At 41.3% G+C, this 19,667-nt stretch overlaps 1 protein-coding gene across 6 annotated transcripts in view; it reads right to left on the bottom strand.

The window, feature by feature from the left end:
* The window catches only part of GANC (glucosidase alpha, neutral C), a 76,710-nt gene that overhangs the window by 16,482 nt on the left and 40,561 nt on the right, over nucleotides 1–19,667 (bottom strand). For 5 of the 6 annotated variants that reach the window (XR_003428196.1, XM_027084014.1, XM_027084015.1 and 2 more), the window contains exons 13-21: nucleotides 19,007–19,086; nucleotides 16,647–16,790; nucleotides 15,447–15,543; nucleotides 12,170–12,271; nucleotides 10,338–10,581; nucleotides 7,835–7,899; nucleotides 7,179–7,255; nucleotides 3,835–3,909; nucleotides 451–564 (exon numbers count right to left, since the gene is read on the bottom strand). Coding sequence is in view for 5 of the 6 variants with exons in the window: in XM_027084014.1 (XP_026939815.1) it covers nucleotides 451–564; nucleotides 3,835–3,909; nucleotides 7,179–7,255; nucleotides 7,835–7,899; nucleotides 10,338–10,581; nucleotides 12,170–12,271; nucleotides 15,447–15,543; nucleotides 16,647–16,790; nucleotides 19,007–19,086 (998 nt within the window). In the remaining variant the exon portion in view is untranslated. The remainder of the gene's footprint in view (nucleotides 1–450; nucleotides 565–3,834; nucleotides 3,910–7,178; nucleotides 7,256–7,834; nucleotides 7,900–10,337; nucleotides 10,582–12,169; nucleotides 12,272–15,446; nucleotides 15,544–16,646; nucleotides 16,791–19,006; nucleotides 19,087–19,667) is intronic. The other variant, XM_027084016.1, reaches the window with a different exon arrangement.

The raw sequence follows: 19,667 nt of genomic DNA, 5'->3' as shown, positions 1-19,667 counted from the left end.
TCCAGGTTTTACCCAAGGAGATTGTAATTGTTTGAGCCATCTGATGAGCATAGAAGTCATTGCATGAGACTGTGTCCCTGGAATGTTGCATAGACACAGGACCCTTTTACAGGAGACTGAGATTCAGGGCTAATCCGTATGGCAGGCTGCCTATGGCTCAATGAGCTTTCAGTCCAGTGGTAATCAATGTCAAGCTGCAGAGCACCAAGGGTCACAGTGCCCTAGAGGAAATTTCTATTATTTCTAGTTCTAAGAGTACCCTTAAGGATAATTCCAGGAAAATCAGACAAGAAATGATTCAAAACTTTGATTTCTAGATAAACTTCAGAAGCACCTATCCTGTAGATGGGGTTCACCACTTTTACATAGTGTCACATACTCAAAGGCTACAACTATAAAGAGATAGAGTAGTAACAAACAAGATGTGTAAAAGTAACATTTTTCAAATACCTTAGTGCTTAGGGCCACCCAGAGTCCATATGGGGAATCAGTCATGCAGCCCGTGGATCTTCCTATAGTTGTCTTTATTGGTACCACACTTCCACCTCGTTGAAACACTGGTATCTATAACAGAGCAACACTCTCAGAGAAGGAGGATTCATATAAGGCAATTTCAAAGTAGACTTTTAAAATATTTCATTGTACAAGACTCACATTTGTTACAAGTATAGACTCAAAGGCAATATAAATTTGTGAACACAGAGATGGCAAATATGGGGGCCCTGGCATTAAAAGGAAAAGAGTTCAAACACTAAAAATGGTTCATTTTTAAATTATTAGGGAAACTTCTCACCCTTCATCAATTTATTATCTGTTCTGACTATCCTATAAGTAGCCTTTCCTGTTTTGTATTTTTAATTTTCCTGTCAATATAACAAACAAGTTTATTTCTAGGACCCTGCTAAAGAGGGAATTTGTCTGTCTGTATGAGCAGGCCCAGATGTACATATGTATGTCTTTATAAAAGATGGTAGGGACTTCCCTGGTGGTCCAGTGGTTAAGAATCTGCCTTCCAATGCAGGGGACGCAGGTTTGATCCCTGGTCGGGGAACTAAGATCCCACATGCTGCGGGGCAACTAAAGCCTGCAAGCCGCAACTACTGAGCCCACGTGCCACAACTAGAGAGAAGCCCACGGGCAGCAATGAAGAGCCCACGTGCAGCAACGACAGATCCCATGTGCTGCAACTAAGACCTGACTAAGCCGGAAAAAAAAAAAAAAGATGGTAGTTTCTTGGTTTGGGAAAGATGACTGTTGTCCTTACTTCAGCCTATACCCTTCTTGCTCCTGCTTCCCTGATCACCAGGATGACTGACTCAATTCTGAGGGTAAAACTGTGAAACTTTTGCTATAGAAGCCACCAAGGGCACTTGAAGTGACTCTGACAACAGGGTTGTAGGCATGGCCCCTATCTATGGGTCTTCTGGAATGGCATTCCCAGCCAGGACAGCCCAGTAGTTTCCCTGCCTCCCAGTGCAATCCTCTGTAAGGAAGCTCCCTGAATCACGTGAAGGCCTGTACTTTGCTCTGAGTAATGTACAAGCAGGAAGAAGAGCAAGAATACAGTAGTCCCCCCTTCCCCACGGGGGATTCGTTCCAAGACCCCCAGTGGATGCCTGAAACCGAGGAGAGTACTGAACCCTATATAAAGGTATTTCCCCTACACTAATGGGCGGGTAGCACACACAGTGTGGATCTGCTGGACAGAGGGATGATTCATGTCCTGGGCAGGAGGGAGCAGGATGGCGCGAGATTTTGTCATGCTACTCAGCTCAGCATGCAATTTAAAGCGTATGAATTGTATATTTCTGGAATTTTCCATTTAATGTTTTTGGACCACAGTTAATGTTTTTGGGTTTTTTCTTTTTAAAAAATTTTATTTATTTATATTTATTTATTTTTGGCTGCACTGGGTTTTCATTGCTGCACGCGGGTTTTCTCTAGTTGCGGCACGTGGGCTTCTCATTGCGGTGGCTTCTCTTGCTGTGGAGCATGGGCTCTAGGAGCGCAGGCTCAGTAGTTGTGGCACACGGGCTTAGTTGCTCTGTGGCATGTGGGATCTTCCCGGACTAGGGATTGAATCCATGGTCCCCTGCATTGGCAGGTGGATTCTTAACCACTGCGCCACCAGGGAAGTCCCACAGTTAATATTTTTGGGCCATGGTTGATTGAAGGTAAATGAAACTGTGGAAAGTGAAACCGCAGATAAGGAGGACTGCTGTATACATGAAGTTGGGAATCAGGATGGAAGTAGTCAAGATGTCCACCCTCTGCTTGACTTGAAGTCAGCAGCAAGAAGTAAAGTACATTTACCTCCCCACCCTCATCAGCCAATCTCTTCTTATTCTTTTTTTTCCTTCAAAGAATGCGGCAGTTAGTATGAATGGGCTCTGGAGTAGGTGTTCAGTTGACCCGGGGTCTTGTCTCAGTTCTGCCACAATTTAGCTGCAACCCTGGGCAAGGAATTTAACTTCTCTGAACCTCACTTTCTTCACCTGTAAGCATGAGGGATTCAAATAGATGAATGGTGGGGTCTCTTCTAGACCTGAAAGTTGGCATCTGAAATCATTTTCTATATAATGGAGTTCATATTGCTGCTGAGAATTTTAAAAAATAACATCAATATCTCTTTATAAATCTTTACACTACTTAGGGCCTGTGGTAGTCATGGTGATTCAGCTGCAGGAGCAAACTTCCCTTCAGAAATGCAGCCTAGATGGGCCACTCTGAGTCTAAAATCGTAACACATAGCCTCCCCTTGGGCCTAGAGGTCCAACTAAAAACTCATGTTTTCTAAGTTGGTGTTGTAGAAGAATATTCTGTATGGTGTATGTGGAGACCATCATGTATACTCTCTGTTGTCAGTGTTATTATTTTTCTTAGACATACAAATGTAAATCAGAGTATGTTTTTTTGTTGTTGTTTTTGTTTTTGTTTTTGCGGTACGTGGGCCTTTCACTGTTGTGGCCTCTCCCGTTGCAGAGCACAGGCACCGGACACGCAGGCTCAGTGGCCATGGCTCACGGGCCCAGCTGCTCAGCGGCATGTGGGATCTTCCCGGACTGGGGCATGAACCCGTGTCCCCTGCATCGGCAGGCAGACTCTCAACCACTGCGCCACCAGGGAAGCCCCAGAGTATGTTTTTTATATTCTTTTTTTTTCTCACATTTAACAGCCTTATTGATATAATTCATGTCATACAATACACCCATTTATAGTGTACAATTAAATGTTTCTTAGTATATTCAAAGTCATGCAACCATTACCATAATCAATTTAAAATCACCCCCAAAAGAAACACTATACCCATTAGTGGTCACTCCCCATTGCTCCCAAAACCCTCTCCCTGCCTTCAGCTCTAGGCAACCACTATCGTGCAGAACACTGATGTCCTTGGTTCTTTCTGTGTAGGCATATGTTATGGACTAAATGTGTCCCCACAAAATTCACATTGAAGCCCCAACCCCCAATGTGACTGTATTTGGAGACAGGGCCTTTACAGAGGTAATTAAGACTAAATCAGGTCATAGGAGTGGAGCCCTGATCCAAATGATTAGTGTTATAAGAGATAAGAGAGCTCACTCTCTCCCTCTGCCATGTGAGGACACAGCAAGGTGTCTGTCTACATGCCAGGAAGAGAGCCCTCACCAGGAACCAAATGGGTTGGAACCTTGATTTGGGACTTCCAGCCTCTAGAACTGTGAGAAAAGAAATTTCTGTTGTTGAAGCCACCCAGTCTATGGTATCCTGTCATGGCAGCCCGAGTAGACAAATACAGCACAATAGGTAAAATATTTTACAATAGGTAAAAATAACAGTTTGAAAATAACTTACCGTGTCCAAGGCTACTGGGATCTTTACAGTACATGCTCCTTCCCAATGAGCAAATGTCTTAGAGTCATACCAGACCTGAAAAGAAACAGACCCTATGAAAAAGAGTGTATAAGCAACTCTGTTCACAATTTCATTATTTAGTGAAACATCCATTTATCTGGATTTCAAATAACCAGAAAGCTAAAATAAATACAATTAAAAAAAAAACACCTTGAGTAGAAGTTAGGAAGAACATATGCTTTTAAAAAGATCACAAAGGAAAAACCTAGTACTGCGACGGATTAAGCTGACTAAAAGGCCATTCATTTTTCCATTCATCCATCCAAAAGTTATTTATAGATCAATCTACCATGCGCCCAGCACTGCTGGGTACACACGAGTGAACAGAAAGACACATAACCTGCCCTCATGGATTTTACAGTCCAGTTGGCTTATAAAAACTTAATGATCAGGACCTCCCTGGTGGCGCCAGTGGTTAAGAATCCGCCTGCCAATGCAGGGGACACGGGCTTGAGCCCTGGTCCAGGAAGATCCCACATGCTGCGGAGCAACTAAGCCCATGTGCCACAACTACTGAGCCTGCGCTCTAGAGCCTGTGAGCCACAACTACTGAGCCCACGTGCCACAACTTCTAAAGCCCACATGCCTAGAGCCCGTACTCCACAAGAGAAGCTACTGCAATGAGAAGCCTGCGCACCGCAACGAAGAGTAGCCTCCGCTTGCCACAACTAGAGAAAGCCTGCGTGCAGCAACAAAGACCCAATGCAGCCAAAAATAAATAAATAAAATTTTTTTAAAAAACAAAAAAACTTAATGATCTAGTAGTGAAAAAGACAATGGAAGAGAGAAAACCACAACAAAGCAGAAAAGCACATTGCAAGCAAACAGATTACAAATGAGGCAGGAGAAAAAAAGTGTCAGACAAGGAAACAGATCTTAGAGAAAAACAAATGGAAACTTGGATTACTACTATAGTGTCATTGTTTCTTAACAGAGTTCAATTCAGGGATGAGGTTCAAACTCTTACCTGAGAGGCCTGTCAAGGGGGTTTACTTGCTAAAGTGCCAAAAAAGTCCTGCAAAGTAATTTGGTGGGATAAATCCTTAAGATACCATCAGAAGCAGCATGAAAACAAAACCTTTTTCTCTCTTCTAGTTCAATATAATTTCTGGCAGCCACAGAGTCTATTTCGCAAGTTCACCTCCTGGGATTACCAGAGCCTTTATAAAGCTGGGCTGTTGAATCTGTCATTGTCTTGCTGTGAATGTGAGAGGGCTGTGACCTGACAGTTGCTAGCTACAGTGAACTCTTAATTCAACTGGATCAGCCCCACCTTGTCATGAAGTATTATCTTTGGCTGGATTCAATTTGCTAATGTTTTGTCAAGGATTTCTGCATCTGTGTTTACAAGGGATATTGTCTTAGCTTTCTTTTCTCGTAATGTCTTTCTTTGGTGAATTCTACTAGCTTTAGATAAAAAGCTGGTGGGAGTGAAAGGTAAAAAAAAAAAAGGATTCAAACAATATTTGGGGATTTCCTGTCGACCATTTCCAGTCTAACTAACTGAAACGAGAGGTATAGAGTGTGTGCTCTGGTGCCATATTCAAAGATCTCCAGCCTAGGAAGCATACAACTGGCACAAAACATAATGTAGATCAGACCCAGAGCTTAGTCACCAAGCTCCTCACCCAGCAAGTACTTACAGAAGGCCTACTATGGGCCACGTGCCCATCTAGATGCTGGGGATACAGCAGAGACCATAACAGATAAAAATCACTGCCCTCAAAATGCTACCATTCTAATGGGAGAGATAAATAATAAACAAAACATAAAAGTAAATACATAGAATGTTTAAAATGGCATGTTCTGTGGAGAAATATAAAGGATGAAGGAGGGCTGGACAGAACCGGGGCAGTGGGAGTAGTTTATAATCTTTTTTAAAATTTTATTTTATTTATTTATTTTTTGCTGCATTGGGTTTTTGCTGCTGCATGTGGGCTTTCTCTAGTTGCAGAGAGTGGGGGCTACTCTTTGTAGCAGTGCGCAGGCTTTTCATTGCACGGCTTCTCTTGTTGCAGAGCACGGGCTCTAGGAGCGTGGCCTTCAGTAGTTGTGGCATGTGGGCTCAGTAGTTGTGGCTCGCGGGCTCTAGAGTGCAGGCTCAGTAGTTGTGGCACATGGGCTTAGTTGCTCTGCGGCATGTGGGATCTTCCCGGACCAGGGCTCGAACCCGTGTCCCCTGCATTGGCAGGTGGATTCTTAACCACCGTGCCACCAGGGAAGCCCCGGTTTATAATCTTGAACAGGGTGTCAGAGAAGCCCTCCCCGATAAACAGATTTGCAGGAGAGGGAATGGGCCACACAGAAACATGGGGAAGGTGACAGCAAGGCCTTTAGATAGCTCCCTGCACAGTGTGATGCAATACTAGCTAACCAGCAAGGTAAAGTTCTGGCAAGAAACGGCTTGGCTTTCCTACCCAGGCTTTGGGAAGATGTAGCAAGAGAAACAATCACAGAACAGTCTGGGAAATAGTGTTGAAGGAATAGGTTACATAGTCACAACAATGTGATTGAAATGTTAATAGGTCATTATAGAAATTTGTGGCTAAGTCAGAAAGGGAGCTAGTTCTCAATGGGAACTTATGCTTTGTCAGATCGACTTGAGAAACTCTCAGCAGAAATGCTTGGCAGGACAATTTATTTAGCTGTTGTTATATTTAACTTTTTTCTCAGGTTTCTGCTTGGCAGGGGAACCTTTGTAAAGAGCCCCACCTTCAGAACTACAAATTACTAGAGAAACCAAGCAGAAAGAACATCATTCATGAGCACTCTGTAGAAAAGCCTGGTTATTGTCATATCAGTAATGACAAGTGTAGTGGGCTGAATGGTGGCTCTTCAAAAAGATATATTTGCTTCCTAATCCCTGGATGGAGTGAATATTACTTTCTATGGTAAGAGATTTGACTAAATTAAGGATCTTGAGATAAGGAGGTAATCTGGAATTATTCAGATGGTCACTAAATAACATCACAAGTGTCTTATAAGAGACAATGGTAGGGGAGACACAGACACACACTGTGAAGATGGAGCCATGGACTGAAGTGATGCAGCTACAAGCCAAGGAATGCCAAGGAGTGCAGGCAGCCACCAGAAGCTAGGAGAGCGGTATGGAACAGATTCTCCCTCAGAGCCTCCAGAAGGAACCAGCCCTGGTGACACCATGATTTCAGACTTCAAGCCTCCAGAACTGTGAGAGCACAAATTTTTGTCATTTTAAGCCACCAATTTGAAGGGAAGAGACGTGAGGCATGTAAGGTATGCGGATGTTTGTCATTTACTTTTACCTCACTTGATCCTGGCAGAAACACATCAACCACAGTAGCTTTTGGTTCTGTGACTGGGTGAACCAATAAAGCGCTTCCTGAAAAATGGAGAAGAAATAAAGTTGAATATCATGATAAGAGGTCTGAAAACATCCCTTCTCTTTGTGGTTTCAAAGACCACTCAACTGAACTTCTTGAAGGTAGAGATCTTGGTGAGTTGAACCAATGATTCATCAGGGAGATGCACTGTTAGTTAGAAAGAGGACAGGTGCTCAGAGGTAACTGTATTATTACCTATCATTAATCCTCCTATGGTATAGTAGGATTACAGGCAGGGACCCCGACAAGTCTGGCACAAGTCTTTACTTTTTTCTACTTCCCTTCCCTGTGGTGGTATCATAAGGCTTAGGAGTGGACCCAGACAAGAATCCCAACTTACATCCACAAATAAAATGGGTTTATGTGAAGTTAACATGTTATGCAAAGCGCTGCATGACAAGAGAATAGAGCTGTGATCCCACTAATACACTAAAGATCTTGGTGATGGAATTTCTTTTATTTTTGTTTTTGGCTTTCTTGAGATTAGGGATTTTTTAGCGTTCTTACACTAGAAAATACAATAAGAAAAACATAATTAAAGTATTTATCATAACTATAATTAATCAAGAAATGCTCACCCAGCATGTATTCATCTTCCACACCAAAAGTCTCTACTTCATCAGGGAACTCTACCCACAGAGGCCTAGGGAAAGGAAAAAAGAAATTTCTTACTTCAATATCGTTAGATTTTTATTATAATTCAGTCACTTAGTTTTCAGTTTTATAACTATTCAAAGGAAATTGGAAAAAGCCAAGACTCTTTTTGTATGATTCATGATTTTATGAGGGCTTCCCTGGTGGTGCAGTGGTTAAGAATCTGCCTGCCAATGCAAGGGACACAGGTTCGAGCCCTGGTCCAGGAAGATCCCACATGCCATGGAGCAACTAAGCCCGTGTGCCACAACTACCGAAGCCTGCGTGCCTAGAGCCCACGCTTTGCGACAAGAGAAGCCACCGTAATAAGAAGCCCATGCACTGCAATGAAGAGTAGCCCCCGGGCTTCCCTGGTGGCGCAGTGGTTGAGAGTCCGCCTGCCAATGCAGGGGACACGGGTTCGTGCCCGGGTCTGGGAATATCCTACATGCCGTGGAGTGGCTGGGCCCGTGAGCCATGGCCGCTGAGCCTGCGCTCCGCAACGGGAAAGGCCACAACAGTGAGAGGCCCGCGTAATGCAAAAAAAAAAAAAAAAAAAAGAGTAGCCCCCGCTCGCCGCAACTAGCAAAAGCCCACATGCAACAACGAAGACCCAACACAGACAAAAATAATAAATTAAACAAATACATTTATAAAAAAAGATTTTATGTGCACTTGTGATTACTATATATTTTTCTTATGTGAAAGAGCTATGTATTAGCTTAAATGGTTCAATGAAAGCTTGAGAATTCTGGTACCTGAAATTTCCCCTTCTTATTGTTGAGCACTAAATACTACTCTGACAGAATCGGAGCTTTGTCCAAGTCCAAATGCCTAACACGTTTGGTGTAAAACAACTTAAATGTTTGTAAAACCGAATTTTATAGTGTTGTAAAATCTGTGCCATTTTTTCATTCTGTCACTGCTTTTCATGAATTGTTAATCATTGCCTATTTAAATAAAAATAACTGGTTTTTCTTGTTCTCAAGCTGGCAACATTTTTGGAGGTTTCAGAAACTTGTGTGGGTTTTGAGTTTTGTTTTATTGTTATTGTACACAACTAACTAGGAGGCACGTGGGCTTATAAAAATCATAAAACTTTCAATATCTATGTATCTGGATATTAACCTAATAGTTCTAATATTATTTTCAATTTCATGAGGAAAAGATATTTTTTAATAAGAGAAACTTATTTTTAGTTTATTCACTAGCCTTTGTAATAATCTATTCCTTTTCTACTAAATATAACAAAGCAGCGGTCTCTAAACCTGGTTGATGTCTAAAATCACCAGGGAAACTTCTAAAAAATATATATCCCTGGAACTTAACCAAGGGATTCCTAGTAGGTTGGTGGTATGGCCTTGGAATCTGTATTTCTCAAAAGTTCCTCGGATGATTCTGATCTGACCCAGGCTGAGGAACTGCTAATCTAGAGGTCTTGATGTATTTACTGTGTTTGTCTCTGTGTGTACTGTTCTCTAACCCAGAAAGTTGCTATTCACATCCTGTCTTCAAAATAGAATCAGAATGTAACTCATACACTAGGAAAAGCCCTAAGGGTAAGATAGAGCTAAGCCTGGCAGAATAAGTTGTTCTTCATGAGAGGATGCTTGTGGGTGTTGGGATGAAAAAACAACTTTCCTCTACCTGTCTAGGTTCTTCTGGCTGGTCTAAGAATTAAATCGACGTGAGAGTATTTAAAAGGAGAAAATCAAATTTAATTATGTACATATGAGGGGGTTCCATGAAAATATGATGCCTAAGGAGAAGATCGGCAATTGAGGCTTATATGACACCTGAGAAAAGGAGAAGGAAGTGCGTTTGGGACTTCAAAGGGGAGGAAGGATATTCACTCGGAGATGGAAAAACAAATGTTTGGTAAACAAATGTTTGCTGGGCCATGCAGAGACAATGGGACACAGAGAGGACTTCGGTCCCCACGTTCCCCCTACCATGCTTAGCTCATATTCCTTGTAGATATCTCTGATGATAATGCACTTCCTGGACCAGGTCCTTTAACTAAATTCTTTTAGGCAGTTAAGGAGGAGGTTAAAAAGAAAGACTTCCTGAGCCTTTTGTTTCTTAAAAACAATCAGCCCCCAAGAATCCTCAAGCCAAAGAGACACATTTTGCGGTGGCAAGTTTTGTAGGGGAACTACATGGGTTAAATATTGGATGAATTCAGTTACAAAGTCACTTCCTTTTTCTTTTCTTTCTTTCTCCTACAGATGTTAACACTTGAACCACCAAGTAGCAGGAGATCTAGTTTTTATCTTCTGTGACCTCCACTGCCTGACCCTGCTCACAGTTGGTGCTCAATAAGCCGATTGGCACTTGGTTAAACACCTGGCTTTTCTTTTGCAATCACTGTAATCACTCCACTGCCAGTGGCTGAGGGGATCTTCTGGTAGAGATTGGTTGCTGGTGTGACTGGTGAAGCCTGTTTACCTCATGACGGGTTGGGAAGCCAAGTGTGCAGAGTAGAACAGAGAATACCAGTAGGGCAGGAGGGTGTAGCGCTCTCTGATGGCTTCTTGGATGAGCCGGGTGTGCTCCTCCCCAAAGAGCCAGGGTTCCCGTCGCTTGGTGTTCTTGGTGGCATGGCCACGGAAGAAGGGTTGGTAGGCTCCAGCCTGGTACCACCGCACTAGCAGCTCTGCCTTTGGATTCCCGATGAAGCCGCCTACATCCGCTGATTAGTCAATTAAGAAAGGTTGAGTCAGACACCCAGACGTCTAACAGACAATGTACACAGGTAAGATAAGGCCTTGAAGACGGACAGGGCAAAGGCGCTGTATGCGCACTCAAAATGACAGCATAAAACTGTGGCCTCGGGCTTCCCTGGTGGCGCAGTGGCTGAGAGTCCGCCTGCCAATGCAGGGGACGCGGGTTCGTGCCCTGGTCCGGGAAGATCCCACATGCCGCGGAGCGGCTGGGCCCGTGAGCCATGGCCGCTGAGCCTGCGCGTCCGGAGCCTGTGCTCCGAAACAGGAGAGGCCACAACAGTGAGAGGCCTACGTACAGCAAAAAATATAAAACAAAAAACAAAAAACAAAAAACTGTGGCCTCAAATTGGGGAGCACATACTAAAAAACTCAAGGCTGTTTGGGGATCTGACAGTACGCTCTTTGAATATATTTTTTTCCTGTCAAAAGGCTTTACTGTAAGATCAACATTTCTGTATGTCCTGAGCCCAGGTAACCCAGAAATTGCAAAATGTCTGCCTGATTCAATAAGTCTGTGTTTAGGGGTGGGGTGGCAGTTTGGCAATTGATTTTGTTTGAAATCAACAGCTGAAGCAAGATAAAAATTATAGAAAGAACTAAAGGGAAAGATATAATCAGAATTAGAGGTTTAGGGAGAAATTCGTGCTTATCCCTTAAGCAGGATACATATTCCTTGTATTGAATGTGGACCAATGCCATAAAAAACCACATCTATCAAAAAGTGATATTAAGGTGCTCCCAGGCCCACTGAAAACAAGGAGCAGCTGGACCTGTAGCCATGCTGAGCACCTTCCATACTGGGATCTCTCACCTGCAGGGAATTGTTAGGATTAGGGAAAGGCAGCCCATCAGAGAATCTTATTTTAATTAAATTTATCTTTTCCAAGAGTGTGTGTGTGTGTGTGTGTGTGTGTGTGTGTGTGTGTGTGTGTGTGTATTTAACAGTTAAACTGTGTCACAGGAGTTCTGTAAGGCTGATTTCTGATTTGCTAAATTCTTTGTAGTTCTCTCCATTTTTCTCACTTCCAGGTAGAAAAGGCATGTTTTAAGAAGAGAAACTCAGTTATCAAGAGTGTCTAAGGAGGAAGCAGTAAGAGAATGAGGGAAAGAAACACTCTGGCTCACTTTCTGATGACTTTCTTCATGTTCTCAGTTCAGACAGTACACACACAGCTCTGAAGCATCCCCTTCACTCTCCTCTCTAGTCTGCTCTCCTTCACTCTCCTCATTTTCTCTTTCCCATGTTTACCCCTGTTTCCCATCCAAGTACTAACCAGGCCCGACCCTGCTTAGCTTCTGAAATCAGAGGAGATCGGGCACGTTCAGGGTGGTATGGCCATAGAGTATCCCTGTTGAAAACAGCTCACAAGAAGAGATTTGTGACCAGCTTTGATGAAAATACCCTCCCTTTATATGGCTGATTGATTTTGTTCTGCAGTGGAGGCTAACAGCATTGTAAAGCAACCACACTCCAATAAAAATTAATAATAATAATAAAAAGAAAACACCCTCCCTTTGATTTTCTCTCACGTCAAGCTTGAGGATATCACTTACCTCCACAAAAAGAGATCCCAGTCACGCTGAGGGTGAGTAACATAGGGATAGAAATTTTCAGGTAACTCCACTTTGCTGTGTTGTCACCTGTCCACACAGTACCTTTGGTCATCAGTAAGAAGGTATTAAAAGAAAAAAAATCACAAATCAGCCCAGGTACTCAATTTCATATTTAGATTCCTTATTTGTAATAGGCAAACCAACATAAAGGAAAACATTTCTTTCTTTTTATATATTCTGGATACAAGTCCTTTGACAGATATATATGTATATTGCAAATATCTTCTCTCAGTCTGTGGCTTGACTTTCATTTTCTTAACAATATCTTTGAAAGGGCATAAGTTTTTAATTTCGATGAAGTCCAGTTTATCTTTTTTTATTTTATGGTTCATGTTTTTTGTGTTCTAGCTAAGAAAGTCCCAAAGTCACAAAGATTTTCTATGTTTTCTTCTAGAAGCTTTTTGTTTGTCATAGCTTTTATAATTTAGGTCTATATTCCATTTTGAGTTACTTTGTGTCTATGGTGTAAGAGTCAAGGTTCTTCCCCCTCCCCCACATGGATACCCCACGTGCCAGCACGATTTATTGAAAAAACTCCTTTCTCCATTGAATTGCCTTAGCAACTTTGTTGCTAATTATTTGATCATATATGTGTGGGACCCCTTCTGGATTCTCTATCCTGTTCCATTAATCTATATGCCTATCCACCACACACTGCCCCTAACTCCACAAAATCCTCTATAAGAGGACTTAAGACGGTACAAGGGAGACATAATAGCAGCAATAACAATAGTTAACATTTACAGAGCCCTCACTGAGCCAGGTGTTACGTTGCTTTGCCTGTATTATCCCACTTAATCATTACAACAACTCTATCAGGTAAACATTGTTTAACTTTATTTTACAGTGAGGGAAATATGGCAAACAATGGATATGGTAGCATTTGAGCTCAGGCAGTCTGACTCTAAAGTCAGTGCTCTTGCGCACTGAATAGTTGATAAGAGCTTGTAAAGGTATATAACACTAAAGAGGATCATAAAAGGAAAAAAACTCTTACGTTACTAAGTCTAGATTACTCCTGAAACATTTTTGTCAATCTTTTACCAAAATACTTTTGGTAGCTATTTTTTGCTTTAATATTCTGTAGAAATTTTAGGCTGTCCTATGGGGAGCAAAGAAAAATATTTTCGAGGGACTTTTAAAATAGTATTCTCATAATTTCTCCTTGACTTCAGATGAGATATGTACATATCTGCATAATGATGTTGAAACCCACATGACAACATTCTTATCAAGAAACGAAGTTCATGTAAACGTTCAGATGTTTTCAGGTCTCACGTGGTTGTTCTGCTGAAAGCTCTCTCTGGCTATTGGTCTCAGCATAGAACTTGACACAGCAGTGTTCTCTGTAATGCCTCACTTGCTATGGTTTGGGGCAAATCGATAGCTTCACACAGAGTACTGAAGACTAGGCAGTGAGCCAATATTTAAGAGATCAAAGATTACTTAGTATGCGTATCTTCTGTTATCTTCTTTGTAAATTGGAGTATAGTGGATTTACAATGTTGTGCTAATTTCTACTGCACAGCAAAGTGATCCAGTTATACATATATATACAGTTTTTAAAATTCTTTTCCATTGTGGTTTCTCTCAGGACATTGAATATAGTTCCCTGTGCTACACAGCAGGACCCATTGTTTATCCATTCTCTATGTAATAGTTTGCATCTGCTAACCCCAAACTCCCAGTCCATCCCTCCCCCACCCCCATTATCTTTTTTAAACTGCTGCTTATAAGTGTTTACATTCAAAGACTTTACTTGTTATAGTGATTAAAAGGGATACTTGTAGAGAATTTGGAAAATAGAGATAAGTAAAAAGAAGAAAATTAAAATCACTCATAATCACCACAGTATTATAATTACTTAGATTACTACCTACATATATTTATTTTTTTTAACAAAATCAGGATAATATATAAACATTTAGGCTTTCTGCTTTTTTTTTCTTTTATCATGATGTCACAAAAATTTTCTCATGCAATTAATGCTACTATATTAAATAGCCTTATGATAGTCTATCATACGGATATACCATAATTTAATAACTATTCCCGTATTGTTGGATATTTGTATTTTCTTTAATTTTTATTTTAAGGACTAATGCTGAGTATCTCTGTACTTGAATCTTTGCCTGATGATTATATTTTGGCATCTTTCAGAGTGCCATTGGGGCTGGTTTTCAGGGGTGGAGTAGGAGGCCTAATATTGTCTGTGGTACAATAAAGGCTGGATTCCTCAAACTAGGACCTAAGCTTCAGGTTATTTATGCAAGGCCAGGGGACTTAAAATAGCCTTCCTGCCACAGGGTGGTTAAGTTGAACTAGATCTACATTAGCTAGTAAACCGGATCCAGTTATAGATGACGCTGACCACAAGCAAAAGCTGGGTCTATTTTAAACCACATTGCTGAGTGGAACAGGTGGTTGAAGGAATGTGTTAAAGTATATTTTCTCTGGTCTTGATAAATAAAGGAGACAGGATCAGAGATGACCATCCCAGGACCTAGAGTCTGTCACACAGAGTGAAGTAAGTCAGAAAGAGAAAAACAAATATCGTATGCTAACACATATATATGGAATCTAAAAAAAAAAAAAAAAGGTTCTAAAGAACCTAGGGGCAGGACAGGAATAAAAATGCAGATGTAGAGAATGGACTTGAGGACACGGGGAGGGGGAAGGGTAAGCTAGGACGAAGTGAGAGAGTGGCATTCACATATATACACTACCAAATGTAAAATAGCTAGTGGGAAGCAGCCGCATAGCACAGGGAGATCAGCTCGGTGCTTTGTGACCACCTAGGGGGTGGGATAGGGAGGGTGGGAGGGAGACGCAAGAGGGAGGAGATATGGGGATGTATGTATATGTATAGCTGATTCACTTTGTTATACAGCAGCAACTAACACAACAATGTAAAGCAATTATACTCCAATAAAGATGTTAAAAAAAAAAGATGACCATCCCAGCAAACAGATACTCTGAAGTCATTCTCCCAACAACTAAGTGTCCAGTTCTTCAGTGGGAAAAAAGTAACTAAACTTTATTAAAATTGGTTTACTCAGTCTCAAAGGACAAAATGCACACTTCAGAGCACATTGCTCTCTACAATCTAAGACCTGACCTACTGAAAAGGAAGGCATCAACACAGTAGCACCATCTGTCAAAAGAGACAGATTGCTAGCTTGTGTTTTTAAGTCTGATCATATGAACCAGTCCTTACCATATCTTTGTGATCCAGCAAAGAAAGAACGTGTAAGAACAAAGGGTCTCTCCTTCCCTTTAGATCGTTGGATCAGTCCTTCTGCAGTGGCCATTTGCTATAAAGTCAAAGGAGAAAAATTTCAAAGAGATGACTGGATTATGTCACTGTGCAGACATCCCCAATAAGCTATTTCACATGCAAAAAGTAAATAGTAGGTGGGAATGTGAAATGGAAAATATTAAAAATCTGCCCAATAGTTTTCATGATGTAATGAAACTACTCTAAATTCCCCTATTAAAAGAGTGAAACAATTTATCTCATTAAAATAGCAATGAAATAAGAGTAAATAATAGTATTTACTTGGTGCTTACTATTGTGAGGCATTTTTATAAGATTTTCTCTAGTAACCTACACAAAAACCTCTGAGACTGATTCAGAGAGGTTAAGTGACTGGCCCTGGCCTACATAAGAAAATTCTCCAGCTATAAAGTATTGATAATTTACAGTTATAGCAAGAGGCTGTGTAGAGAAGTACACAGATAGCATCTGAAAATCGTGCTGTATGTAGCCAGCAGCTCCCGCTGGAAAACAGCAATTTGTGGGAGGCCCACAGGAACACCATTACATTTTGAAGATAACAAAGAACCAAGGATATAAATTAGGGCAAGTGACTGCCAAGTTTTTTGGATGTGACTGGCAAGTGAAAAACAATTCTACCACCTTCTATTGAGAAGGCTAAGTACTTAAGGAAGGCTTTCTACATTTAGAAGTATACATATTGAAATTGTGCATCTGTGTTCTAAATCTTACTCCCCTGGTATGAATATAAGACTTGCTGTATTTAGACGTTTGTGAAGTTTAAAAAAATCTGTTTTAATTGCCTTTGTTTACATATTTATACACAGCCTACTTCAATAAAAGGTTTGAGGTATTATCTAATGCCATGTACCAATGGCTCCTGTCAAGGAAGATGTTTCTATGTTATCATTAATCAACCAATATCTATAAATTAATCAAGTTCATTATAGATGGAAAAGATGCAAAGGGAGAAATAATGAGTCTTATACTGGCTACAACCTGATAAGACCCATTGTATCAACAGTTGTCAGAAAAGACACACAAAGAAATGAACTGTATAGCATGGTTGTTAAAGCAAATGACTTTCAGCCCAAAAGTCAGGGCACATGGATCCAGGTGGCTGCTTTTTAGATGTTTTACCTGATAAAAGCCATAGATGTTGTGAAGTTCTCGGTGCTCCCAGTTGCCATGATGAATGGCATTCTTCTGCATGGTTAGTTCTGGCCCTCTAAAGACAGAGGGCTCATTCATGTCGTTCCATATGTGGAGGATGTCAGTAGATCCCTAGGAAGTCAATCTTGGTCATGATAAAACTCCTACAGTGACAAGGTTAATATGATAGCCGTCCCTATTCCTCTTTCTTACTCCATTTAATTTATTATTTGTTATGTTTATTATCTATGCTCTGTCCCCTGCTAGGTTAAAAGTTCCACAGGGCAGGGAATTTTGTCTGTTTTGTTCATTGATAAATCCCGAACACCTAGAACAACCTAAATGGCAGAGGGTTCTCAATAAGTACTTGTTGAGTACTTATGAATGAAAGAGTGCTATGCTGTACTCCCATGTGGCCCACAGGTCTGCTCTGAGACCCCCTGGAGAACCACTACAGGAAAGGTTGTGAATGTTCACAATTAGGCTCTACATCATCCATCATCTGCTACAACTCTTAACTATGGGCAATTATAGCTGTCCATGAAAAGATTCCCCCTTCCCTCGAACACTATGAAAGGTTTGACAGCTAGGATACCCGTTTGTTAGCAGGATCTATAGTGTGTGTTCTACATAGAATTGTTAGTTTTAGAGTGGGAAGGGGCTGTTGAGTCATGTAGTTAACATGGTGCTGCAATCCCTTTATAGAATCCCTGGTCTCTCAGCATTTGACTCAATAGCTACAATGACCGGGAGTCCCTCAGGCAGCTCATTCCATTATCTTCTGAAAGTCTTGCTCCTTGTAACATCCTCTCACAGGGCCTAGCTTGCCTTCTGGGATACCACAGAATACATCTGCTGCCTCCCCGACATGGTAGCCTTTCAAATGACTGGAGGAGGCTTATATGTTTTCTTTTGACTCTTTACTTTGAATTATTTCTAATCATGTATACTTCTATGAACGCGGCTATATGGGTTCCAAATATTTAACCACTTTGACTGTTCTTTTTAGCACCCTCTAAGGCAGGGGTTGGCAAACTTTTTCTGGAAGGACCAGACAGTAAATATTTTCAACTTTTCAGGCCATAAGGCCTCTTTTTCAATAACCCAACCCAGCTATAGTTATGTGCAAGCAGCCTAGACAATAGGGAAACAAATGAGCAAGGCCAGATTGGCCCACGTGTTCTTTACCCCTGCTCTAAGTTATTTTCTATATCCTAATACAGGATGCTCAGAAACTAGAGTTTAGTGGTTAAGAGCTGGACTTGGGAGACAGACCTGAGTTCAAATCTTAGGTCCACCACTTACTAGATGGGTGAACTTAGCAGGTTTTTACACTTGTCCATGCCTTGATTTCCTCACCTGTGGGATTAATAATTACAATTCCAACTTCAAAGAGTTATTATGAAGATGAAATGGTATAATGCACACAAAGTGAGTAGCATAGTGCTTGGCACACAGCACATACTCAGTCTATATCAGACATCATTATTCTCATCACCACCGCTGATTGAAAACGCTTCTCTAAATGTGGCCTCTCCAGTTCTCTCTGTGATTCTTATAAGGTTTTAAGAATTATTATTGTACCTTACTTTTAATATCACGTTATACTTTGCAAGATACTTTCTCATATATCATTATCATCATCTTTAATAATATTATACAACACTATTTTATGTAAAAATTTATACAGTTTGAAAATATAATAAGTCTCTATTATTAAGTACTTTGATATATCATAGAGTCTATCATAATAGAAGTCAAAATCACAGCTTTTGTGCACTTGGTAATTCATATGGTACCACCAAGGTCTGTAATGTGGTTGGCATCCCCGTCTTTTTTTTAAGATTTATTTTATTACTTATTTATTTATTTTATTTCCTTTTGGCTGCGTCAGGTCTTAGTTGCGGCACATGGAAACTTTGTTGAGGCATGCGGGATCTTTTGTTGAGGCGCGTTGATGGCACAGGCTTCTCTCTAGTTGTGGCGTGTGGGTTTTCTCTCTCTAGTTGTGGCGCGCAGGCTCCAGGGGACGTGGCCTCTGTAGTTTGCGGCACACAGGCTCTCTTGTTGAGGCGCCCAAGCTCAGTAATTGTGGCGTGCGGGCTTAGTTGCCCCATGGCATATGGGATCTTAGTTCCCTGACCAGGGATTGAATCCACGTCCCCTGCACTGTAAGGCGGATTCTTTACCACTGGACCACCAGGGAGGTCCCTGGCATCTCTGTCTTTTCATACAAGTATTATTTATCAAGAGCTCCTCAGTGAAGCAGAGTAGCTCTATTTAATCACTTCTTTTCCTTACTTTATCCTTCCAAGTAACTAGGAAAGAGCAAAAGAATAAAAACAAACCTGATAAACAGGGAAAGCAAAAAGACTGGAATACCACTCTCTGACTTTGGGACTGGTAAAATCCAGGTAAGAGGAGAGACCTGCAGAGGCAGAGGAGTAGACAGCCTGTTAGGAATGGTGCTCCTCATGGTAATATATTTGTAAAGAAGAATATCAGATGTGAAAGCTGGGTAATGAATGGGCACCTCACATCAAATGTGAAAGATAGCTGATACAGAGGCACGGTCTGGTGAGAAACGAATGAAGAAGGCAATGCTGGACTCCAGTGACAATCACTAGCTCTCTCAAGCTCAGCGGCCAGGGGAATGCCAATGAACAAGCATCAAGATGGAGCCTGTCCCTCACTGATGGCCTCAGACAGGCCCAGTAAGGATGGCAGATAGCCTGGAGTGACCTCTCTGTTCTTAAAGAGAGGAGAGACATGTTTATAAGTGGTATAGGGAGAAGAGGAATGCGTGTGGTTTCTCTACAGTGCATGGACTTGTGATAGAGTGCTATCATACGACAGAGTGGTGATTCCCTTTTGTCCTTGAGGAGTTTTTACCAAGGCTTTAAACTAATAATTTCTGAAATGAAGACTTCAGAGTTGTCAGGGGCAGCTGAGGTCACTCATGAAAGGCTGGGAAGTCAAAACTATAGGCTAACAGGGCAAAGAAGAATC

This window comes from Aethalodelphis obliquidens, unplaced genomic scaffold, assembly GCF_003676395.1.
Source record: "Aethalodelphis obliquidens isolate GAN/ISIS:26980383/991018 unplaced genomic scaffold, ASM367639v1 scaffold51, whole genome shotgun sequence".
Taxonomy (NCBI): domain Eukaryota; kingdom Metazoa; phylum Chordata; class Mammalia; order Artiodactyla; family Delphinidae; genus Aethalodelphis; species Aethalodelphis obliquidens.
Note: the sequence above shows the minus strand (reverse complement) of the source record. Positions and strands in the feature narration are given on the sequence as shown.